This window comes from Mesoplodon bidens, assembly GCF_964165515.1.
Source record: "Mesoplodon bidens genome assembly, chromosome: 1".
Classification (NCBI taxonomy): Eukaryota; Metazoa; Chordata; class Mammalia; order Artiodactyla; family Ziphiidae; genus Mesoplodon; species Mesoplodon bidens.
The window spans coordinates 120,917,407-120,943,750 of record NC_138176.1 but is presented as its reverse complement, the minus strand read 5'-3'; the positions used below and the strand labels follow the sequence as shown (position 1 = coordinate 120,943,750).

Sequence of the window (26,344 nt, the reverse complement as noted above, 5' to 3'; positions counted from 1 at the left end):
GGAGGCCTTTATTCTGGAACTCACACAGCGTCACATTCACCACATTCTTTTGGGTTGGGCCAGGAAGTCACTCACATTCAAAAGGAAGGGAAATAGATTCCACCTCCTGATGGGAGTTGCTGCCGTGGCCATATTTCACCCAGCACGGGCTGTAAAGACAGGACTTTTTGCTCTTAGAGTAGGATTTTGAAATTGGAGAGTTCAGAGGAAAAATGTTTCTGAAGGACAGCAATATCCAGCACACGGCCAAAAGGTACGAATGGCTCCGGTATGATGTGGTGTATGTCACTGGCACTGAAGAGGCAAGGAAGCTCTGAGGCTTGGGTGTGGGGTGCATCATCCTGTGGATGCAGCAAGAAGACTGAGTTGGTGGTGGATGTGCAGGAGTGACGAGAAGTCCAGTAGATGGCAGTAATAATGGCGGGGGCAGATATGGGATAACCAAGCCGATGGCGTAACCTGAGAGCTAGAAGATCAGGACCATGCTGTTCTAAGCCAGCCTTGTGGAGGGCACCGGTACCCAGAACGGGGGCCTCCCTGCACCTCCTCACCAAGTCCTTCACTTCCCAACCTCCACAATATCTTGTTCACTTACCAGTTTTTTTTTTCTTTAATTGAAGTATAGCTGACTTACACTGCTGTGTTCGTTTCAGGTATACAGCACAGTGATTCAGTTATGCATACATATATGTTCTTTTTCAGATTCTCTTCCATTATAGGTTATTACAAGATATTGAATATAGTTCCCTGTGCTATACAGTAGGACCTTGTTGTTTCTTTTATATACAGTAGTGTGTATCTGTTAATCCCAAACTCCTAATTTATCCCTCCCCCTCCCTTTCTCCTTTGGTAAGCATAAGTTTGTTTTCTATGTCTGTGAGTCTGTTTCTGTTTGATAAATAAGTTCATTTGTAACATTTTTTACATTCTGCATATAAATGATGTCATGAAATTTGTCTTTCTCTGACTTATTTACTTAGTAAGATAATCTCTAGGTCCATCCATGTTGCTGCAAATGGCATTATTTCATTCATTTTTTATGGCTTAGTAATATTCCATTGTATGTATATACCATGTCTTCTTTATCAGTTCCTCTGTTAGTAGACATTTAGGTTGCTTCCATGTCTTGGCTATTGTAAATAGTGCTGCTATGAACACTAGGGTGCATGTATCTTTTCAAATTACAGTTTTCATCTTTTCAAGATATATGCCCAGAATAGGGATTGCTGGATCATATGGTAACTCTTTTTTTAGTTTTTTAAGGAGCCTCCATACTGCTCTCCCTAGTGGCTGCACCAATTTACATTCCCACCAACAGTGTAGGAGGGTTCCCTTTTCTTCACACCTTCTCCAGCATTTATTGTTTGTAGACTTTTTGATGATGGCCACTCTGACCAGTGTGAGGTGATACCTCATTGTAGTTTTGATTTGCATTTTTCTAATAATTAGTGATGTTGAGCATCTTTTCATGTGCCTGTTGGCCATCTGTATGTCTTCTTTAGAGAAATGACTGTTTAGGTCTTCTGCCCATTTTTTGATTGGGTTGTTTGTTTTTTTTTGATATTGAGTTGTATGAGCTGTTTGTATATTTTGGAAATTAGTCCCTTGTCAGTTGCATCGTTTGCAAATATTTTCTCCCATTCTGTAGGTTGTCTTTCTGTTTTGTTTATGGTTTCCTTTGCTGTGCAAAAGCTTTTAAGTTAGTTTAGGTCCCTTTTGTTTATTTTTGCTTTTATTTCTTTTGCCTTGGGAAACTGACCTAAGAAAACATTGCTACGATTTATGTCAGAGAATGTTTTGCCTATGTTCTCTTCTAGGAGTTTTATGGTGTCATGTCTTATATTTAAGTCTTTAAGCCGTTTTGAGTTTATTTTTGTGTACCATGTGAGAGAGTGTTCTAACTTCATTGATTTACATGCAGCTCTCCAGCTTTCCCAACACCACTTGTCAAAGACACTGTCTCTTCTCCATTGTATATTCTTGCCTGCTTTGTCATAGATTAACTGAGCATAAGTGTGTGGGTTTATTTTTGGGCTCTCTATTCTGTTCCATTGATCCATATGTCTGGTTTTGTGCCAATACCATGCTGCTTTGATTCTGAAGTCTGAGAAGGTTATGCCTCCAGCTTTGTTCTTTTTCCTCAGGATTGTTTTGGCAATTCTGGGTCTTTTGTGACTCCATATAAATTTTAGGATTATTTGTTCTAGTTCTGTGAAAATTTTGATATGGATTGCATTAAATTTGTAGATTGCTTTGGGTAGTATGGCCATTTTAACAATATTTATTCTGCCAACCACCATATGATCCAGCAATCCCACTACTGAGCATATACCCTGAGAAAACCATAATTCAAAAGGACACATGTACCCCAATGTTCTTTGCCGCACTATTTACAAGAGCCGGGACATGGAAACTACCTAAACGTCCAACAACAGATGAATGGATAAAGAAGATGTGATACATATACACAATGGAATATTACTCAGCTGTAAAAAGGAACGAAATTGGGTCATTTGTAGAGATGTGGATGGACCCAGAGTCTGTCATACAGAATGAAGTAAGCCAGAAAGAGAAAAACAAATATAGTATATTAACGCATACATGTGAAATCTAGAAAATGGTACAGGTGAACCTATTTGCAGGGTAGGAATAGAGACGTAGATGTACAGAACGGACAGGTGGACACAGGGAGGGAAGGGGAGGGGGGATGAGTTGGGAGATTAGGATTGACATATATACACTACCATGTGTAAAATAGCTAGCGGGAACATGCTATAAAGCACAGGAAGCTCAGCTTGGTGCTCTGTGATGAACTAGATGGGTGGGATGGGAGGTGGGGAAGGAGGTGCAAGAGGGAGGGGATATAGGTATGTATATAGCTGATTCATTTCATTGTACAGAAGAAACTAACATCACATTGTAAAGCAATTATACTCCAATAAAAAATGAAGCTAAAAATATATATATATATTAATTCTTTCAATCCAGCAGCATGGAATATCTTTCCATTTCTTTCAGTCATGTTCAATTTCCTTTATCAATGTTTTATAGTTCTCGGTATATAAGTCTTTCACCTCGTTGGTCAGGTTTATTCCTATGTATCTTTTTTTTGTACATGATTTTAAAAGGGATTTTTTTTTTACTTTCTCTTTCTGATATTTCATTGTTAGTGTCAAGAAATGCAACAGATTTCTGTATGTTAATCTTGTATCCTGCTGCCTTGCTGAATTCGTTCATCACTTCTAATAGTTTTTGTGTGTAGTCTTTAGAGTTTTCATATATAGAAATACCATGTTATCTGCATGTAAAGACAATTTTACATCTTCCCTTTCAATTTGGACACATTTCTTTTTTTTTTTTTTTTTTGTCTGATTGCTGTAGCTTGGACTTCCAATACTATGTTAAATAAAAGTGGTGAGACTGGGCATCCTTGTCTTGTTGCAGATTTTAGTGGGAAGGCTTTCAGCTTTTCACTGTTTAGTATTATATTGACTGGGGGTTTGTCATAAATAGCTTTTATTATGTTGAGATATGTTCCCTCTATACACACTTTGCTGAGAGTTTTTATAATGAATGGATGTAGAATTTTATCAGATGCTTTTTCTGCATCTGTTGAGATGATCATGTGGTTTTTGTCTTTTCTGTTGTTGATTATGGCATATCACATTGATTTTATGTATGGTGAACCAGCCTTGTGACCCTAGGATGAGTCCAACTTGATCATGGTGTATGATCCTTTTTATGTGTGGTTGGGTTCAATTTGCTAATATTTTGTTGAAGATTTTTACATCTATATTCATCAAGGATATTGGCCTATAATTTTTTTGCTAGTGTCTTTGTCTGGTTTTGGTATCAGGGTGATGGTGGCTTCATAGAAGGACTTTGGGAGGGTTCCCTCCTCTTCAGTTTTTTGGAAGAGTTTGAGAAGGATTGGTATAAGTTCTCCTTAATATGTTTGGTAGAATTCTTCAGAGAAGCCATCCCATCCTGGACTTTTGTTTGCAAGGAATTTTTTCTTTTATTATAGATTCTATTTCATTTTTAGTGGTTGGTCTGTTCAGATTATCTATATCTTCTTGATTCAGTTTTGGTGAGCTGTATGTTTCTATAAACTTGTCAGTTTCTTCTAGGTTTCCCCAATTTGTTGGCATAGTATTCTCTTATGTTTTTTTTTATTTCTGCAGTATCAGATATTATTTCTCCTCTTTCATTTCTTATTTTTATCACTTACTTGTTTTTAAATAAACTTCTGACTTCCAGAGAGTGTACAAGTAGATTTTTCAGGTAGCATTTTAACTATCAGCATCCATGTCCTGAAGATTCAGTGAAAGTATGAAATAAAGTTCAAGTCGGTTTTGAGTGACATTACAGAGCTGCCACAGTATCAGGTTACCAGTATCAGTTCTGCCTAGCTATTCTTTCCGTTTTATACCTTCCTTGTCTCCCCAGATATGGATCTAAAGGCAAAAGGGTATCTTCATAGATCAGCAGGATTTATGGTGGTGAAATTTATTAACAATGTTAAAGGAATATTTATTACTGTCTTTTCCGGATAAATAAAAATCAGAAACCAGAGAGTCATTATCCAGATGGTCGTAAGCGCGCATTCAACCATAAGAGTGCTAGATATGGATAAATTTGAGCCCATAACAAGCAAAGAAGGATACAGTTGCATATTTTTATAATTAGACCATAATATAATATTTACTTGTTTATGTGTAACAGATGAATAATTGGTTTACAGTACAAAAATAGCATGAGTTTACATCCTTGGCTGTGACTTCATACTCTTAAAGTACTTTTTAGAGTACCACTAAGTAAATTTCTACCCAAAAGGAAAGATTTGGAGCCTCGGATTTTGGAAACCCAGCAAACTCTTCCTGGAAGTGCCCCATGTAGAGTGCATGATCCGGGCTGTGAGAATTTAATTCTGCCTGCCTTTCACTTCCCTTATATGCTGTTACCTTTGCACAAAGTTCAGCACCTTTGGCAGTCACTTCAGTTTTGCGCAGATTGCTAGAGATGAGAGGACCAACGGATGTTATTCTCACCTCTGATACAGAAATTCTTTTTAAGACTGTGCATGAGATGTGTCTATAAATAAGTAAAGTGATGATATTTTTGTAATCATGGCCTTAATATAAAACCAGAAGGGCTTTTATCCCCCTCAAAGTCATCTTCTGTAAAAGCTACACAGCTATTCCACCTGAGCTGCCACTATTCAAATTATTTGGGGGACTCCTCTTTGGGGGGATGCTATCAGAGTAATAAGTTTGCAAGCCAACGAGAAAACCAATGTTACAGTTTTTGTGTCATGTCTGAATCTTTACTAAATCCAAACATTCTCCCAAATTTTATGGATTGGTTCTCTTTGACTTTTATCTATCTAAAAAATAAAATAAAATTCACTCAAAAGTATGAAATTTTGGGGCTTCCCTGGTGGCGCAGTGGTTGAGAGTCCGCCTGCCGATGCAGGGGACACGGGTTCGTGCCCCGGTCCGGGAAGATCCCACATGCTGTGGGGTGGCTGGGCCCGTGAGCCATGGCCGCTGAGCCTGCGCGTCCGGAGCCTATGCTCCACAGCGGGAGAGGCCACACAGTGAGAGGCCCGCGTACCACAAAAAAAAAATGCCTCCAGACATTGCCAAATGTTCTAGAGTTTAAGCACCACCCATCTAATGCCAAAGTAATGCTTTTGCCACATTATACTATTAAATCGAGAACTAATACAATCATAGGATTTTAAGGCTGGATTTTAAAGAGGTTGATTTTTGGAATCACCACACCTGGCTAATCACCAGAATTGGAGATATTTAAAGACTCTTTTCCCACCCAAGACCTTCAAAGTCAGCATTTACCAGGTGGGGGACAGGTATCTATTTTAAGCCTCTTCATGGGTGTAGGATCAGATCTTAACCTCACCACACATCTGTTCCTTGAATCACTCCACTCCATTCCTGCCGGATAGTTCTCCAGCCTCCGGTTTAACACCTCCTGTGATGGTGTTATCCACATTCAGATGGGCCTAACTGTGCAAAAGCATTCTTCTTTAACATTCTTCTGCTATCTCTCCCTCTATACCCTTAATCTCATATTATCCAAATTATCATTTTTCTTAAGTCAATTGAATTAAACATGTATTGAGGGACTTGCCTGGTGGCACAGTGGTTAAGAATCCGCCTGCCAACGCAGGGGAGATGGGTTCGAGCCCTAGTCCAGGAAAATCCCACATGCCACAGAGCAACTAAGCCCGTGCGCCACAACTACTGAGCCTGCGCTCTAGAGCCCACGAGCCACAACTACTGACCCCGCACGCGGCAGCTACTGAAGCCCACGTGCCTAGAGCCCATGCTCCGCAACAAGAGAGGCCACCGCAGTGAGAAGCCTGCTCACTGCAAGGAAGAGTAGCCCCCATTCGCTGCAACTAGAGAAAGCCTGCGTGCAGCAGCAAAGACCCAACGCAGCCAAAAATAAATAAATAAAGTTATTTAAAAATTTTTTTTAAACATGTTTTGATTCCCAATTATGTATTACGCCCTACTCTGAGCTTTTTTTTTTTTTTTTTTTACCATGGCTGTTAAGACCATTATGGACTCTTTTTAAGAAAACAGTTTTCTCAGTTTAACAATAGACTTCCTCAGAAGAGCAATCATAATACATTAAAATCTTAAAATCTTGCATGGTTGGCCACCCATCCAGCTGCTACCGGGAAGCAGTCCGCTCTGCAGCTTGTGGGGTTCCTGTTTTGGGGAAGCAGAGCTGCCAGCAGCTTTCTTCTGCCTCTTCACCCCTCACCCAGCAACGCTCTTTTAACCTTTGTTGATAGTTTCAGGAAGATTCCAAAGTAGCTCCTCATTCTGTTAAAATCATTCTCTACCACATGCTCCAGATTTCTTCTCTGAAAACAGAGAGGAAGGGAATTTTTTTCAAAATCTTTCTTAATAGTGCTCCTCTTAAGAATATCTTTTAATGAATTTGATTAATAAAAATTAATGAATGAATATAAGGATAAATTAATTTTAATAATGTATCAAGGGACTTCCCTGGTGGCACAGTGGTTAAGAATCCGCCTGCCAATGCAGGGGACACGGGTTCAATCCCTAGTCCGGGAAGATCCCACATGCCGCGGAGCAACTAAGCCCGTGCGCCACAACTACTGAAGCCCGCACGCCTAGAGCCCATGCTCCGCAACAAGAAGCCACCGCAATGAGAAGCCTGCGCACCGCAATGAAGAGCAACCCCACCCGCCGCAACTAGAGAAAGCCGGCACACAGCAACAGAAGACCCAACTCAGCCAAAATAAATAAATTAATTAAAATAATAATAATGTATCCAATCTCACACTTACAGTTCACTCTTCTTTAAAGTCAAGTAGTCCCTTTCTGCTAATACTTTGGATTCTCCCCTAAGTCACCAGGATAGTTTAGAACCTATAGGAAATTGCTTTTTAATGAGAGATCTTGGATCACCGGAAGATTGTAATGGACACTCATATTGCAAAGGCTGCTTATGCCCGAATGTGTAAGCTTAAACCTGCAGGTGCCCAGTCTCTTTAGCGGGTCGACGTGAGTAGCCAGTGAGCTAGAAATGTGTGCAAGCAGCCCTGACTCGCCTGGATGGAGCTCCAGTAGGCAGGTTGTGTTTAGAGAAAACTAAGGAGAAAATAACATGTTAACTGGAATCAACCGTTTGGGGTCAAAATAACAATCCGGTGTTTTTGTACTTGTGTGAGATATAAAAAGAAAAGTTGAGTTTCAGTTTGGCTTAGTAGGAACTTCCAAACTTCTAGCTTCTGCCTGGGTACCTCCAAAGAAGTGCCTGGACCAAGGGAAAACCACCTGGCCCCCTCCCATCTTTGACTGCTCTGGAAAGCACCAGTGTCTTGAATGTGGTGTCCGCTCTCTTCTTCTAGAGTTTTATAAATGGACACTGACATGGACTACGAAAGACCCAACGTGGAAACCATCAAGTGCGTGGTCGTGGGAGACAACGCCGTGGGGAAGACGCGCTTGATCTGCGCCAGAGCGTGTAATACAACACTGACACAGTACCAGCTGCTGGCCACCCACGTACCCACAGTGTGGGCCATTGACCAGTACCGGGTCTGCCAGGAGGTAAGACAGACGGCGTTTCTTTAGAATCCTAAGGGTACATCATTGCTGTTGCCAATCTGATTTTTATTTGTTTATTTTTTTGGATTTCTGTTTACTTGATTTTTTTTATTGAAGTATAGTTGCTTTACAATGTTGTGTTAGTTTCTGCTGTATAGCAGAGTGATTCAGGTATACCTGTGTATACATTCTTTTATATTCTTTTCCATTACAGTTTACCACAGGCTATTGAATACAGCCAGTCTGATTTTTAAAAAGCAGGGGAAGGGGTTAACTTGTATATTCGAGACAAAACTCACCTTTTTAGTGTCACAAGAGAAAACAAAAGCCAGAAGGCCGACTTGGAGTATGGCTATGGTATCCTGAGGGAGGGCTTTTGAGGCATGTGGTTCCAGGAAGAGAATTAGGACTTAGCTAAGTCCTGTTAGATAGAAGGAGAAGACTAAATGCAAGTGCGTCTCGGGGGCTCTGAGGGGGAGCCTCTGACTGATGGTGAGCGTGGGTGCTGTCTCTCCTGCAGGTCTTGGAGCGTTCCCGGGATGTCGTTGATGAAGTGAGCGTTTCTCTCAGGCTTTGGGATACTTTTGGCGATCACCACAAAGACAGGCGTTTTGCATATGGCAGGTAAACCAAGACTAGTGCAGTTCAGTTCAACTTCAGTACAATTTCCTTTCCCAAACCCATCTCTGCTTCGTAAATCAACACAAACCACATAATATGGCCTTGAGATATGTTGGGTTCTGCAATGTGTCTAAGAAAAGAGAAGACAAAAAAAAAAAAGAACAACCCAAAACAGCATTGTTTCCTGTTGTCAAGAAAAGCACTCTGCGTGGCCACTTGGTTCCTCCCAGGAAGTACTTTATTTAAAACAACCAGTGCTAGTTAAACTGGACGTTTGCTGGATGTGGATTCTGTTGTGCTCTCCAACCTTGGGCTGCTTTGATTGTTGTCTTCCTGAATAATACTTAATTTACCTTCTCTTAGAATGTTTTAAGTTTTTTTAGCACTTGGCCACCCCACTTCAAAAGGTCTCTTTGGTCTTTTTGTGACCATACTGCAGTCTGATGTTACTTGCTATGGGCTTTGTTGTCTGAAAAGTCGATTATTTTTATTTGAAGGTCATTTTTAAAAAAGAAAGAAAAATATCTCTGAAGTCCTTCACAAAGGCACATTTCCAAAATGAACTGAAGCATTAATGTCTACTTTTCATTTAAAAGAAAAAAAGGAGGAGGAGGAAGAATCCAGTAAAGGGAAGATAAATCTAGGACATTAATATGAGTGGGAACAAGGTCAAAGTACCATAAAATATTTAGCAACTTCTCTTTGTCACCATAACTCCAAAGGAGTCTCCGGGACTCCAGCTGTCTTAAAGTCCATCTCAGTGAATCTGTTATAACTATCAAAATCCAGATAAGGAGGAGATCTCCTTACCCCTTAATTGTAAATGAAGACATTTCCTTTTAAGTTTAGAAAGTTTAGACTTTAGGTCTCTGTTAACGTCAAACATCATGCTACCTCACAGGATTGGATTAGATACTCCAAACGAGTTACTCCTTTGTATTGAGATAAGCTTTTCTGAAAGGACCTCTCTTTTCTTCAAGCCAGTGGCCCTCTTAAGCCTCTGAACTTCTATTGGCATTTATCCAAGTGGTCTAAAATACTGAATAAACTGCTGAAAGGGTTTGCCCTAGTCCTGAGAAGTCGTTCACACACTGAAAGAATCTGCAATTTAGGCCAGTTTGTTCAAGGGGGTCTCAGAAAGAGGCATGTAGAAGTAAGACTGTGATTTTAATGTCCCCTTGAACAACGAGAACTGTTGAACTTAATATCCAGCATTACAGCTATGTTTCTTCTTGAGTTTCCTGGTTTTTTTTTTTTTTTTTCCCTTTCCATGATGTTCTTGATTCTTATCTTAGTTGCCATTTGGGTTTTTTTCCGTTGTCTCATCATTACACACGCACAAAAATAAGAATCAGTGAACCTGCTTGTAAGTACTATGCAGTCAGATTTTGTAATACCTGGGGTTTTAAGGAAGCATAATAAAATGTTGACTGGAATCAAAGTAAGGACAGCACAATAGATTTCAAAGGACTGTTTGCACCCCAACTTCTAAACAGGTGTGGTGAATAGAGATGAGCTTACTGAGGTATTGGGTTTAGCTTCTACATGCTGTCTCAACAGCTCAGTGGTTTATTGCCACTTGAAATTTATGCATTTGGGATGATGAATTTTAACTTGGTTCCACCATGTAAAACTTGTTTTGTGGTGATAGAAAGGCTGCTTCATTATCATGGGAGGTTCCTGCTTAGGGCTGATTTAATGGCACAGTGACCTTCATAGGTCTGATACTGACAGGCATCTACACTGGGCCTCATCCAGCTCCTTGATGTATGTCATGCCTCTGCTTGGTCCCTCCCAACAGAAATAAGCTGGTCTCTCATGTGACTCTATCAGTTCAAAGTGCAGTGTTCTGGCTCCGACAGTGTTTGGCTCTGTCAACTGTAGCCATCCCCCGCCCCTTTGGTGGAAACAGGACGCGCTTTCCAAGCCAAGTCTGACTCCCTAAGCAACACAGAGGGGCTCAGGAAGCCCTCCCGTGTTTCTGACCGAGCTCTCTGTGGGCCTCACTTTATGTGCATGTCTGGCCTTGCATTTCCTCTGTCTTTTCTGATTCTCCGCAGCCTCCAGGCTTCCTGCCACAGACCCCACCACGGGTAAAGAACGAAAACCAGGGCTGTTCTGTCTCGGATTCCAGCCTCTGTCTATAAACGCTAAATATGTCAGACCACATTGCTGTAGCACCAAAAAGTTACAGTGTATGGCAAAGTCTGGTAGTCGTAGAAGTTTCTTTTACTCAGTATAGGGCTCCAACCACTGGATCTCATTGCTGTGCGAGACCTGTTTAATTTCTGTATCACTTCCATTTTTAGCTCCCTATCATTCGTTACGGAGAAAAATCATAATTAAGTTTCTGACATTCAGTTTGGTTTGCAAACCTGTTTTTTCACTGATGTTTTTACTATACTTGGTATGAATTACAAGTCAGCGAGATGTGATATATTCCTGAGATGCAGAAATGTATTTGGAACCTTTTTAAAATAATTCATTTGATTCTTATGGTGACAGTGAGAGAAACCAGATTCATACCAAGATGCCTTAGACTTCACCTTCAGTTTCCTCAGCTCCTTAGCACCAAGCTAGTTAACAAGTTACCGCCTCAAACCTTCTTTGGCACAGGCACGTTCTAGGTTGCAGGGTGGGCCAGGGTGGTGCCAGTCTGCTGACTTGAATTTGCAATTTTCCTCATGTGGTATAACTACAACCAGAATGTCAAAGCTCTTGTTATAATTTAAAGGTAATTATTCAACCCATTTTTTTAGCCAACTAGATTAATAGCTCCAATTCATCAAAGCCCTACAGTGTGTCAATCAAAATATTAGGTGCTTTGCCAACACTAGTTTAGTTAATCTTTCCAGGAACCCTAGGAGGCAGAGATTCTCTCCATGCCGCAGTTGAGTAGAGAGTTGAGTTCTTTTACTACCATAACCTGCCCAATAGTGAGTTTCAAAAACAGATTCAAACCCAGCTCTTCCTGACTCCAGGCTCCCACTCTTTCTATTGTGACAAGCTACCTTGACCTCATTTTAAACAGGATGCAACTGAAACCACCACCCCACATTGATGAGCTGGGTGTCCATTTGCTCTTCCATATTTGTGTGGTGGCTTAGAATGAGAAGAGATCTCAAAAAGTCATCTGGTCAACCCCTTTTCTCCAGAAAGGGAGATCATCCATCCAAGAAAAAGTAGTGACAGGAGTCCTTCTGTTCGATGGACATGAAAGGTAGCAGAGTGGCATTAGCATCCTGACACTTACCTAACACATTTGAAATACTTCAAACCCTCTTTTGTCTGGAGCAAATGACTCCAACTTTTAGTAGCCTTTCTTCTTCCTACCACCTACTTTCTATCCATTTTCGCATGAACTTTTGAAGCTCTTTCCTGGATCTTTTAAAATGTCAAGAACAAAACTGTACATAGTAGCCATGACTGTGATCAGCTGCGCTTTTTTGGCAAGAAAAAAAAATAGCTTCTTTTTAAAGGGATATCACTCAAGAGTTTTCCCCTAGAACTATTAAAAGAAGGAAGTGTGTACGCTTAGGTACCTGGCACTGAAAATGTAGGCATGTAGGATGGGCTGTGCCCTCAACAGAATACCTGGGCCCCTCTGCCGCCATCCTACAGTCACACCACACATAAATAATTACCCATTTTATTGTTCACTTTCCTTGAAAACCTTCACCATTGCTGTGTCTCGGGGTCACATAACCTTCAAACACATAAAGCCTATGGGGCTGGAGGTGGTGATAACAGCAGCTACAGTTTAATCAGGGCTCCCCATGAGCCGGGCCTGTGCTCATGGCTCTGCGTATCTTGTTGCCACGTCGTTCTTGTGGTGACCCTGTAAACTAGGCTCATTTCACAGTTGAGCAAGCAGGTACAGAAAGGGGCCAAGGTCAGATGGCTAGGAGAGAGTGGGACTGAACTTTTCCTGGTAGTTCTGTCTGGCTCCAAAGCCTGCTTCTTCCCTTCCCCCCAGGCTTCTGTGGCTGATGATGATGATTGATGGCCAGCTTACTTTACATTGATTCCCCGTCCAGTCTAATTCTTACACTATTCTGTGTGGACATGGAAGACCAGCGTTCACCATCTATCACCAGCTCCAACTTATATTCCATTGTTCCTCTTGAGTTCTTTAATACGTAGCAAATGACTTAATTCTCTGTATGCATCCATGAGTGACTAAACATGAGTCCTTTCATTTCCAGTAAAAATGTTACAACCCAGCAAACTTTCTGAGAGTGAGTGGGATGCTTGGGTACTCTCTATGGCATGTTTTCTCCCCCCAATTTTACGTAAGCATGCAGAATCACTGTATTTACCCTCACGCCAAAGAGTTTCTAGGCATATTTTCAGTGCAGTTGGAACTCTTATTATATAGATTACTCTTACACACTTATTTTTCTCAAGTGTTTTTACATCCAATGAGAAGTACACTACGTGTTTTAAATGATAACATCAATCAGAGCCATGGTTTCTGTGTATCTGTTTAGATAAGACAGCTCTAGTTTCACGTTGAAGGCACATGTAATCAGATACAGCATGAATACATCTCATCTTGAATGTTTGGTTGAGGCCCTTTAAAAAATTCAGGACTGTGGGTGACCAGTGTTTATGTCTTTGTCTGGGATTGGCTGAACTTGTAGTTAATGGCATGGGAAAAAAGCAAGAAACAACTAATGTGCCTCAATAAAGTATTTTGAAGTAGTTCTCGTCCATGGCACTTTCTAAACGCTTGGCCAGAACTAACATTGATGATGATTTCAGGATGGCAAACAGCCTGTCAGACAGAGAAACATAGCAAGTGGAAGTGGACCTGGGCCAGGATGAGGGCGAGGCAAGTAAGGCACTCACCTTGGGTGTAAAATGTAAATAATAATAATTTTTAAAAGATAGGATCACTGTTAACTGATCTTTTCGTTCTGTCTCAGGCTCAGCATGGCAAATGTTACTGGTCCTGACCTTATTTAAAATTTTGGTATTTTGCTCATCATGGATTTTTTTTTTTTTACCTTAATTTTGATTTTTGAAAAAATAGTGTTCATCTGGATTACTGAGGTTTGGGGCACCTCTTTAAATTTTGCACCTGAGGCCAGTGCTTCACTCTTCACCCAAGTCCTGGCCCTGAAGGTGGACTTTATAAATGGATAACAAAGCAGCAAAGGGAGGAAAGTTCCCAATGCGGGTACTTGATGGAAAAGTCATCCAAACCACACTTCTAAATGTGTGGTCCAGAGGGATCTAGGAAAACTACTGCAGCTTGTTTCCTAAAGATATTTAGTCCTGCTGTAGCATAAAGGACTAAGACTTGCCCGAGTTATAGAAAACAGTAGAAAGACATTAGAAGAGCAGCTAGTTGGACCAAGGGACAGGAATCGTTGTTCCCTAAGAGGTTCGACTAAAACTGCTCGTTCTCATACTTGATTATGCTGAAGCTACTGGTTATCTGATGTCAGAGATCTGGGGAGAGGTGAATCAGCATGTTTTAGCCAGTACCTGGATGATCAGAAAGCAGCTAGTACTCCTCAGGCCACGCTTTGGTAAACACGGTCACGGAAATATCACAGTACTCTCTACTGAACCTCAGCCAAACGGGAAGAATCTCATGAAGACTGGAGAGAGCTTTTGAGTGAGGGAAACCAGGGGAAAAAAGAGCACATATTGTGTGTGAATCCCTTGCTGTGAAATTCTAGAAAATGCAGTGTAATCTATACTGACAGAAAGGAGAACACTCGCTGCCTGGGAAAGAGAATGGAGGGAAGGAGGGATTACCAAGGGACACAAGGACACTTTCAGGGTGATGGAAATATTTGTTTTATTGATTGGGATGACAGTATGGAGAGTGTATACCTATGTCAAAGCTAATCACATTGAGCACTTTTAGTATACAAAGTTTAGTGTATTTCAATTGTAGCTCAATAATTTTTTAAATAAAATATTTTTATGGACAATCTAAGTAGTCTATGATATGTGAGGAACTTTTCATGGCTGACAATATATGTTTTGATTATTTATAGAACTTAAACTTAGTTCTCATTGAAAATATCAATAGAAATCATTTGTATGAACTTAGGGGTGAAAAAAATAAGACGAGATCCTTAATAGCTGAACATGGGAAATGAAATGGTTCTGGCATCTCAAAGCCAATGATGGGACACTATCAAATTGTCCCCAAATCATGCTGGATCCCTTTTCCCAGAGACAGAGCCCTCAGCTGTGTGGATCATAATTCACCCAAGTGGCCTGTGTCTTTGGCTGTGGTTCTGTTTGTATCTTTTTCTGAGAAGATACATTTGAGCAGGTACCCTGTGATAACTGAATAAAGGACACCACATTCCTGAAAGTTTTCCGTTTCTCCATCAAATAGTAACAACTTTGTCTTTCGTAGTTGGTTCTTTCTGGAACTAGAGAATGGTGCGAGGCCAAGAGAAAAAGGAGGGAGGCATAGTAAGCCACACCACCCCAAACCTCCCCCTTTTTTGCCAAATTTTTGAATTTATAAATTGGAGCGGGGGGAGAATGCCTTGTTTGAATGAGTATTCTTAAACAGAATTACATGTATTAACACTAATGTTTTTCCAACTATAGTTTGTTTCTCCTCTGGGTATCATTTCCAAGATCTTTACAAGAATCATTTAAAAAAATAATTATATACTTATGGTAATCCATTTACCCATAGATGAGGGCATTAAGTAAAACAGTTGAAAGTGGATTATTACTGCTTTGTGCTAATCCAAAACAAAAATATGTTAGACTAAATGCATACAAATAATTAAAATTTTTAATGTACTGGAAATTTATGGATTCTGTACTAAAGTACTCAAGCATAGGATTGCAGTGATGCCAAATCATCTGGCACAGAGAAAATATGTCTGTGCCGTGCTCTGTGCCATCCTCAGCCTACTGTCCTCCACTGTCCTTCCTGCTCTGAACTGGTACATCTTTTATTGTAACCAGAAGACGCAATATCAGAAGAGCTGGGATTCCTGTTCCCGGGATGAAATCGTCCTTGGGAAGCAGCAGTGCCAAATGAGACAGGAACAGGGCTTGGTTGATGACTGGGGTCAGTCATGTTCTGGGACCTGGAAGGATGCTGGCTGCTGCCCAAACACTGGTCACATGACTGGGAAAGGTGGTCCGTTATGGTTGAGCCCAGAAAAGCACTTGTGGACCCAAAAGATGCGGCAGACATATGAATAATGAGGCCACTGAGATGGGTAAGGAGAATAAGGAACATATATACTGTTCAATACATTAACACCGTGTGTTCTGCCTTCTTTTTACCTTTTTGCTGTTACTACTTAATAACTTCAAGCTTGACAAGTCGGGTCAAATACAGCTAAGTTTGTTGACTTTTCATCCTTGGACAAAGAGAAAACATCAGTTTGTGATGTTTCTATACTGGAATCATCTGATGAAGAAATATGTATTTCAGCCCGTACAGTTTTCCCTTATAAATTAGGTGGTAAGAAGAAAGAGACAGCTGCTGGGTAATTCTGCAGTGTCCTCAGAGGATAATTCTATTACCATCTTTCAGCAATTCCATATCAATGAGCTAGTCAGCCAAAAGGGAAAGATCTCTTGATGAGAATGTCCTGCCATTCTTATTAGCTGCAATATACAAGATATGTCTTTGGTGACTTTTGAACCCATAATCGTATTTGTCTGACAATAATTGGTACCATATGGTTTACAGACCACTTAGATATTTTTCTTAGTGAATCTTAACAATAATCATATCAATAACTTTTAATTTTGACCATTTATTAGATTTCCAAAATTATTCCACTGCTTTGTTCTCTCCCCAGAACTCCTCTGCCTCTCAGCCTAGAAAATATAGTTAGAAGGACAAAGTACTGAATTACCAAAAAGATAAAACAAATAAGCAAAAATCTCTTCTAAACTTATCACCTTGGTTATCTTTCTATTTTAGTACTTTTGGGCTGGGGCGGGAGAGTTGGCATGTTTTTTAAAAAACAACATGGTCTGTGAAATAGAGGGTGATATCTTAAGCCTTAATTCTGTGAAACTAACCCAGAATTAATCCTGAAAGTAACCTGCCCATTTCTTTATATTTCCTTTGCTTCTGGATACAATCTAATTCCTAGAAGAGATCATTAATCCATTTTTATTCTGGCATTATGAAAGTATCCAATTAGATGGGTAAATAGATTTTTAAGATAAATTCAAATAATTTAAAGATATATATTTAGTGGATAATCTCTGCTATATACCAGAGAGTATTATATAGCTGTCTTTCAGCCATAATTGTCTGAAGAAATGTAATAGCTCACATATCATTTTTTCCATCAAAACTTTAAGCATATCCCCTAACTGACTTATTTTAGGCCTAAATTTATTTCTTTTAGATTTTGAGTCTGCAGACATATTTGCATCTACATCCTGCAATATCTATAAGGCCATTTTATTTGATAAACAGTCCTTGAGGGCCTCTTTTGTTACAAACACTGTGTTGTGCACAATGGGAGAGAAACTAGTAGGAACAGAACAAAATCCCTAAAAATGAAACTCAAGAGTAGTGGGGAAAGACAGCAACATAAAGAGGTACAATTCAGTGTTAAAATGCTGAGCTAAAGATGTCAGTACCAGGAACAGGGAAGAAAGAATTGCTCTGAGCAAAAATTCCAGCATCATTCTTGACTCCTTTTGGTCATATCTGACACCTGCTCCATCAGCAAACCCTGGTGGCTCTAGCTTCCACGTGTATAAAGAATGCAGCCACTTCTCACCACCTGCACCACTCCCAGGCCGAAGTCACCACCATCTCCCTCTGGATTATTTTTTTTTAACCGGCCTCTCCTTCTATCTTATCCCTCCTGACAACCCACGCCCCACCACCATTTAGTCAGTTCTCATGACGGCAGTGGGGTGATCCTGTTAACACATAAATTAAATCATTCTGCTCAAAAACCCCTAATCGTCTACCAGTTCACTCCGAGTAAGAGCCAGACACCCATTAGGCCCTCTGTACCTCAGCCCAGCATTGCCTCTCTGAGCTCAGCTCCTGCTGTTTTCCCCCTCGCCCTCAGGAAAACAACCCAGGAATGCTCCTGCCTCAGGACCTTTGCACTAGCCATTCCCTCTTCCACAGTGTTCTCCCCACAGATATCAACATGTCAGCTCCTTCACTTCCTTCAGGTCTCTCCTGAAATGTCACCTTCTCAGTAAGGCCCTCCATGGCCACCTCATTTCAACAGCAGCTTATGCTCCCCAATATTTCTGTCCCCCTTCCCCACTATATTTCCTCCTTAGCACTTGTCACCACCTAGCATACTAAATATTTTACCTATTTGTCTTGCTTATTGTCTCTGTTCTCCAGCTGAATATAAGCATGACGAGGGTGAGCACAATGAGGACAGTGATTTGTGTCTTTAACTTGTTAACTTGTTAAAGACACAAATGTCTGGAAGAGCACCTGGCACATAGTAGGTTATCAGTTAATAGTTCTGGGAGGAATGATTGAATGATTGCTTATTGATACTGAATAAGTGACTTGGCAAGTCCTTGTACCTTTATCGATTCACAGAGGATTGGGGAGAGGCCTGGGTAAAAGTGGTGGGATGATCTTGCTGGTTCACACAGTTTTGTTTCAGAAGAGTCAGCGAGGTTAATCCCGGAGCCCTCCCATCTGGCCGTCTAGCTGACATGTAGGCATTGTTACATGTGCAGCTAGTCTTGCTCTTAGTAGAAAATAGTGCTGGAAGGCAGTTCCTCAGTCATGTAGCTTCAGGGCAAGCCGAAGAGAAATGAGAATGAGGTGGAGTTTAGGCAGAGAATTTATTACCACAATTTCACTTTCTCCTGTTAAGGAAGCTTTCTCTGTATCAGTGTTTCCTGCTTTCATTGATCAGGAGTTAAATGAGATTGCTTAAGCTATTTATTTTATTTTATTTTATTTTTACATCTTTATTGGAGTATAATTGCTTTACAATGGTGTGTTAGTTTCTGCTTTATAAGTGAATCAGTTATACATATACATATGTCCCCATATCTCTTACCTCTTGCATCTCCCTCCCTCCCACCCTCCCTATCCCACCCCTCTAGGTGGTCACAAAGCACCGAGCTGATCTCCCTGTGCTATGTGGCTGCTTCCCACTAGCTATCTATTTTACATTTGTAGTGTATATATGTCCATGCCACTCTCTCGCTTTGTCACAGCTTACCCTTCCCCCTCCCCATATCCTCAAGTCCATTCTTTTAATTAATTACTTGTGCTTCACCCAATTTCACATGCACTCCACTTTTTCTGATGATTGTGTGAGGTGTAAGAATACAGACAGTCTCTGACTTATAATAGTCCTATTTACAATTTTTCTACTTTACGATGGTGCAAAAGTGATACACATTCAGTAGCAAACATACTTTAAATTTTGATCTTTTCCCAGGCTAGCGATCTGTGGTACTGTATGCTCTCATGCTGCTGCGCATTGGCAGGGAGCCACACAGTCACCAGGGTAAACAACTGATAAATTTACAACCACTCTCTGTACCCAGACAACCATTCTGCACATTCAGTACCATATTCAATAAGTTACATGAGATATGCAATGCTTTATTATAAAATAGGCTTTTTGTTAGTTGTTGCCCAACTGTATGCTAATGTAAGTGTTCTGAGCACATTTAGGGTACGTGAGACTAAGCTATGATGTTTGGTAAGTTAAGTATATTAAATGCATTTTTGATTTATGATATTTTCAATTTAGATGGGTTTATCAGGACATAACCCCATTATAAGTCAGAGCAGATTTGTACACTAAAGGGAGCATAGATAGAAAAATGGGATACCAAGTTAAAAAAATAGCTGGTTTCCATCAGATGATAACCCACAGCTTTCTATATGGTCAGGCCATTGCCTTCTGTGATATCTGCACTATGATGGCAGAACCAACCATTTTTAAGACTTGAGCATTATCTATTTTAGGATTTGGTGGCATTGGTGGGATGTTGACATGGCTTCCCTGTACTTGAGAGTGTGCATTGCTTGGTCCCATGTTTGGAGGGTGGGGGAAGACTGGTTTAAAATGTTGCTTCCTACTAAACATGCAGTTATGGGCTTGGAAGAAATAGTTATGCATGCTAATCACTCCCCAATCTGGATATATTTCAGGGTGTTTTCACAGTTTTCCCCACATAACATCTGTACTTAAGAAGCCTCACTGCTATTGGTAAAGTATTGACTTGATTTCTCTGCTCACATCCAGGGCACTGCATGGTACTGCCCTGCTCTCCCTAGATCCCCTGCCAGGCACTCCCCTACAGGCCTCTCCATTTTCCATGAGTGTGAGCTTACACAGCCATTCATCTCCAGGTGGTTATGTTCACCATCACTGACAACTCCCTCCGCATCTCATACACACCGGGCTGCTCCCCTACTAAAATTTTCCAAAGCCACGTGTTACACATTCCTTTTCTCTGCCATGCTCCCAGCTGTTTTGTGCTGTTTTTATCTGTCTGTTTGCACAGCGCTGTCAGATTATATGCATGAAAGGTGTATTGCTGACATGAATGGTTTTGAAAACGTTTCCGTAGAGGCTACCTCGGTTATCAGTGGGGAGAAGGAGGTCAGGGACTCCTACTTGAGTCTTTGCCAGAAGAGGACTTGTGTACATTGACAAAGAAACCCACTGAAATGTGATCATGATCTCTACCAATATATAAAGGATATGGTAGTCTCTACTAAAGAAATAATAATAGGCAGTAGTGCCATAGAAAGGCTTAAAAGTATATGTTAAAAGGAGATACTTCCAAGCAAGACTCAGGTAAATAGAATTGGTAGCTTACTCTTGGTTACCAAGTATTCATCAGCAAGAGACCCAACCAAAATTGGCACACTGGAGAAGGGCCCTTGGATGTCCTGCTCACAGCTATCTGGAGGACTGGATGGAATCCACTATCCTTCATGTTGCCCACGTTGGCCTGGTCTTACTTAGATAAAGGATAATTTAGCAATTTTTTTTTCACCTAAGCAGATAAGAAAACCCAAGGCCCATGGCTCCTTAGCTGGACAATGATGGCAAAGTAGAAAACGGAAGACAAACTAAAAAGATGGAAAGCACTTTTGTGATAAGAAAGAACATAGAAAATTTATTCTTAACAGCAAATTTTTGATAATGATTATCTACCTTTTTTTAAATTTTTTATTATTATTATTTTTTTTTTTGCGGTACGCGGGCCTCTCACTGTTGTGGCCTCTCCCGTTGCGGAGCACAGGCTCCGGACGCACAGGCCCAGCGGCCATGGCTTGCGGGCCCAGCCCCTCCGCGGCATGTGGGATCCTCCCGGACCAGGGCACAAACCCGCGTCCCCTGCATCGGCAGGCGGACTCTCAACCACTGCGCCACCAGGGAAGCTCTATCTACCCTTTTTAATCACTTCTTCAAAGGATAAACTTAGCTTCTGTTTGCTTCCCTGATCTTTTCCCACCAAGTTTGCTAATTTGACCGTAGATATTATAAAGACAGGCCATGAAAACGTGTGGCATTTAATGTTTAAAGTCTAGCTTGAAAAAGAAAAAGAAATGTATATATACACACATTATTACCTTAAAAGGAAAATCCACCATGTATTTAATTTCAATCTATTCTTTAAAGACTTCACATAAAAAAAATTTTACTCTATGCCCATAGCCGTATATAATAAAGAGTGTAATGAATAAAGTACACTTTTTAAAAAGTCTATCCCAGGCCAAGATATGTGGGTATGGTGCACCATTTTCAGATTTTGTTTTCTTTAATCCTCCAACAAAGATTGGTCCCAACTTTGCATGCACGCCTTATGTTATCCAAATATCTCTGCCAATCTTTCACATGCTATCTTTGGCCAGTGTTCTTGAAAGATAGCTGAAAAAAATATGCTTTTCTGTTTGTTTAATATCTGAAGAAGAACTGCTACAACTGAGGTTGGCTTTATCAGCTCAAGCATTTTGGGGATGACTAGGTCTCTCTCTGGTCCCACCCCTCCATGAAACTAGGGATCCGCAATTGTTTCAACACATAGATTTACTTTGGATTGTTTTTCACTTGTCTAATCAAAACATTATTTCATGGGCATTATTGGATGTGTCAGTATCCTAGTGAAACTTTTATACTGAGATTTTCCCCTTAGAAACAATAAATCACATTTTTCTCCAAAAAATAAACATTCATAGGCAAGCAGCACTCTAAAATCCTTTGTAATCCTGGCTTTCTTTAATAAAGCCACTTAGCCCAGTCCAAAAAAATCCAAATCTTTCCTTTCCTTCTCAATATTTCAAGTTCTGGAGTTTAGAGTTTTGTCTCCTATGTGCTTTGCCTCTGAATTCTCGTGCTTTCTACCCCAAATAGCTGTAGGACTCCACTTAAATCCCATCAGATTCTTTTTACAGCTGAAATAGGAACCCTGAGGTCATTTCTAGGCCAACCCTGCTGCCTAATCTGTGAGAATGTCCTCATCACACCTCCCCCTCCCAATTATTTTTAAACTCAACTCTTCAAAGTAAAAAAGTGTAACAGAGCCCATAGAAGCAGAAATGCTAGAACTTGCCTTTTTCTTTTTATCTTTTACAGGAATGGCATTTTTAAACACCAGCTTGTGTCAGACGTTGAACAGTCTCCACCCAGGAATGAATGTTTTGATTAAAAGTTATTTAGTATCTCTGGCTCCTTGGAATTCTGCCTAAAGCTGGAGATATTCTTAGCTGCAGGTCTTGTGCCTTCTTTGACCAGATAGAAAAATGGCTCAAAATCTACAGGGAATAAATGGCATTCTCAAAATAGCTACTTGATTATATAGGTGTTTATATCATAGAGGATCCTGATGTGTTGAGAATTAGGAATTAGAAAAGAATGCTGGGATGAGAAGGAATATGTCAAAGCAGCGTCTTTCTATAGCTCTATCCCTATGGCCATTGATTCTCAGGCTTTTGCTTAAGATCAGGTTTAGAACACTACATTCATATGGCAGGCCTCTGCACATAATGTTTCTTAACTTGAATTTGTATTTAAATCAACAAGGGTTAAAGATATTTAAGCAGGTTGGTAGATAAAATATGATCTCATTTTTAAACTACTTTTAATGTAAAATCATGGGGACAGATTTTCATAGCATCTAAACGTGCATTTCAAAAAAGGAAAAAGAATAACCTTATTCCAAGGATGCAAATAGAATTTTGACTCAAGTTATTTTCACTTCAGGGGTAGCGTTGCTCTCAGTACAGCCTCTTCTCTTTAACTATCATCCTTTTGAGGCAAAATATTTACAGAGCATTGAATTCTTTCTCTAGCTTTCCAACAGCATTTCATGCACTGAAATATTGATTTGACATAGTTAGAAGTTGGGCCCTCCGGACCTGTATTGTGCAATGGCATTGTGCTGCTATCATCAGGAGATGCCATTTTTTCCAGCCCCCAAGGTCCTGTCTGTACTTGTTTACAGGTCATGTGGATAGAAACTAGTATAGGTTCAGTGGCATGAGTGTTATCACGGTAACCTTGGCAACAGAGCTGCTCTGATTTCAAAACCTCACATGCTGTATCATAAAATTAGATAGCAGAATTGACATTTTGCTACATATCTGTCATATAAATTAAACTCTGAGAATGATTTTCTTTATAGCCATGTGCCTTAATATGGAAATAGAAGGCACCAATTAGAAAAAATTTTATACATATATCAATATGTACTGTTCCACATTTAGGTGGTGGATACATTTTCTCAATTCTTTCCCTATGATTTTGAACCTGAGATACTGCCATATTATTCTCACTGTGCAGAATTCTTGGCAGCTTTATTTTATGATCAGGCTGAAGCTTACAGCAGAGCTGCATCAGATATCCTATATAAATAGGATTATGAATAATAGAAAACTCAGCTCCTAAAAAATGTAAAATTCAAAGCATTCTTGACTTTACTGGATACTATTATTTATGCTGATTAGAAGTGAGACTGTGCACAGAATATTCTGCTAACTAAATCAGAATCCCAAAGACAAGACATGCTTCCCTTTCATTTATATAGTTATGCATATTTTTACACACATTATATTTTCCAGTACCCAAGAATTTTTGATAAGATCTTTATTTCAAGGGCATTTTAAACATGCAGATTAATACACTCATCTGCTTTGAGTCCTAGGGTCCTCTTTTATAATTAGTAAATATTTTAATGTCAGGATTTTCCCCTCTATTTGTTGTGGTCTGGTGCAGTTTTTCTTGGATATAAATTTAAATACTCAACTTGTGAATTACATTTTATGTAAGCACCCTGCTGCATTGCAAATGATTATTTTTAGAAATTTTATGGTTGCCTGGATATATTTGTTTGTCTTCATTGATATGTAGGGAGAGAAGCTCATTAATGATTTAAAAAGATGGTGTTTTGATTCATCGACTTGATTCTTCTCATTATATAAACAATAAAGGCAATAAATTAACATCTAATAAAATTGTAAGTTTATTTCTGAATGTAGCTGCAAAATAGTCTTGAATCCTTGGTTATAACTTTTTCTATTCTTTATATTCTTCTGCCTCCATGTTTTCAAAGTCATCATTCTACATATTTGAACCTAGAAAGATGGTATATAATTCTTATTAAAGATACCTTTTAGCAGTTATCTGTCAAACACCATAATTGACAACTGTTTTGTAAAACGGTTCTTTGGCTCCTAGAATGATAGGTTATTATATAAAACATGGAAGATCCTTATGTCACAATTGACTATAAAACAATTTTCCTTTTTTCCATATATCTGCTCTGTGTCATATATCACATTTGAGAAATCTGCTTCCAACATTTTCTCATCCATCTTATTAGCTGTCTGACTAACTCCGGCTAGTTTTACGTTAAACACTGCCTTCTTGCCTTATACCTAGCAAAAAGTCGAAATTCCTGCAAATTCAGGACTTTTCCTTTTCAGAAAAAGATAAGTGGTTGTGCTCTCTCCATGTGCGCTTAAGGGAGAAGAAGGGCAGAAATCCTTCTGTGTATTTGCCAACCCTGTACAGCAAATACCTGTTACATTTTTTTGTAATGTTTAAACTGTTTGCTTTATCTCATTGAGTCATCATCACCTTTCTGTTTACAGTGGTAAATGGTATTTTTTATTATTTTCTTTTATCTTGAAACTATTTCTTGTGATGAACAGAAATAGTTCAGCATGTGGTGGTTCCAGACCTGAGTCTAGTTTGGATAACCATCTGTACTGTAAAATAACATCATTGGAAACCTTTCAATGCATAGGCCTTCTGCAGTGCAACATGGAAATGAACTCAGGCTGTGTGGGTGCTGGAATGTGGAGGCTTAATGGGCTGTTTGCATGACACCAAGATGTATTTTAATATCTGGTCTTTTTTTTTTTTTAAACTGTGACATGATATGGCATTAGATGGATGGGGGAGGGGAAGAACCATAATGATAAAAGAGAAAATAAAAGTTAAAAGGCAATACAGCTTCTTTTGTGATTTCCTTTTAGGTCCGATGTTGTGGTCCTCTGTTTTTCGATCGCTAATCCCAATTCCCTAAATCATGTGAAAACGATGTGGTATCAAGAAATCAAGCACTTTTGCCCTCGCACACCTGTTGTTCTAGTTGGCTGCCAGCTAGATCTCCGCTATGCTGATCTTGAGGCTGTTAATAGAGCCAGACGCCCTTTAGCAAGGTAAGCCGAGGGACGCAGTGTTTCACTGTGCCGGCCAAATTAAAATTTAGAGGTTGCAGTCGTCTCTGTAGCCTTGGGTTCTGTTCTTCAGTGGCTCTGGGACCCCATCAATCAGCCATATGCTTGAGGTTTGCTTGTTAAACATGAGGAAGGGGTGTATGTCCCTGACCCCTCTCAAGCTCACCATCACTTCTTAGGCAGGAACCCATTTTTGTAAAATGGTTGACCAGCGATTGAAGTGAATTCTCTAATTATGAGATGGAGTGTATTAAAGTGCTTTGAACTTTGCAAAGTATTAAACAAAATGTTAGCTACTCATAATAATGTCTTTCAGGAAATTATATTACAGTAAAGTTAACTGACATTCAGAGCCATCAGCCATAATTCTTGCCCCCAGGAACATTAGGTTCATGCAAACACATATATCCAGGTGTTTTTAATCTTCTCATTTTCCTCCATCCAACCTCTGAGAGTATTTCATTCCAAAGTTGGCAATGTCCAGTTTTTAAAAACTATATAGACCTATGGTTGCAAAACTGCAACACTGCCTTTTAAATGGCTCTAGTGGTGATACGTTTAAAGCGTCACACATTTAAAATACAACTTGAAGGAGAATTTGTTTCAGTCTGTATAAAATGTGGATACCAATCTTGGTGGCAGGGGCATGGAATAAGAGCTTTTCCAAAAGCTGTGCTCCTTCAATATTCTCTTTTATAAAATAATTTTATACGTTTTATGCTCAACTCCGTTTTTTGCTGGTGAGCATAGCTTTTCCCAAAATGTTGATATTAATACCTTCCTTCCAGGTAGGTACTTGCCTTAATAGGGTTGTTAGAAAATTTTATACAGATACAAGTTTTTATGCTCTCACAGCAAAAGCAAATGGTACTTTGTTGAGATAATTTCTGATGTTCTAGGTATGTCTTGGATGAATGTTCTGAAAACAGTTCATGTTCCTTCT

The 26,344-nt window shown here is 39.8% G+C and overlaps 1 protein-coding gene across 15 annotated transcripts in view; it reads left to right on the top strand.

Annotated features, from left to right (window-relative positions):
• Positions 1–26,344, top strand: part of RHOBTB1 (Rho related BTB domain containing 1) — a 70,726-nt gene that overhangs the window by 23,725 nt on the left and 20,657 nt on the right. For 12 of the 15 annotated variants that reach the window (XR_014016990.1, XM_081248182.1, XM_081248186.1 and 9 more), the window contains 3 exons: positions 7,913–8,114; positions 8,632–8,735; positions 25,198–25,383. Coding sequence is in view for 14 of the 15 variants with exons in the window: in XM_081248182.1 (XP_081104308.1) it covers positions 7,923–8,114; positions 8,632–8,735; positions 25,198–25,383 (482 nt within the window). In the remaining variant the exon portion in view is untranslated. Of the gene's footprint in view, positions 1–223; positions 254–7,912; positions 8,115–8,631; positions 8,736–19,857; positions 19,916–25,197; positions 25,384–26,344 lie in introns of those variants that run through there. The other 3 variants (XM_081248185.1, XM_081248178.1, XM_081248181.1) reach the window with 3 other exon arrangements.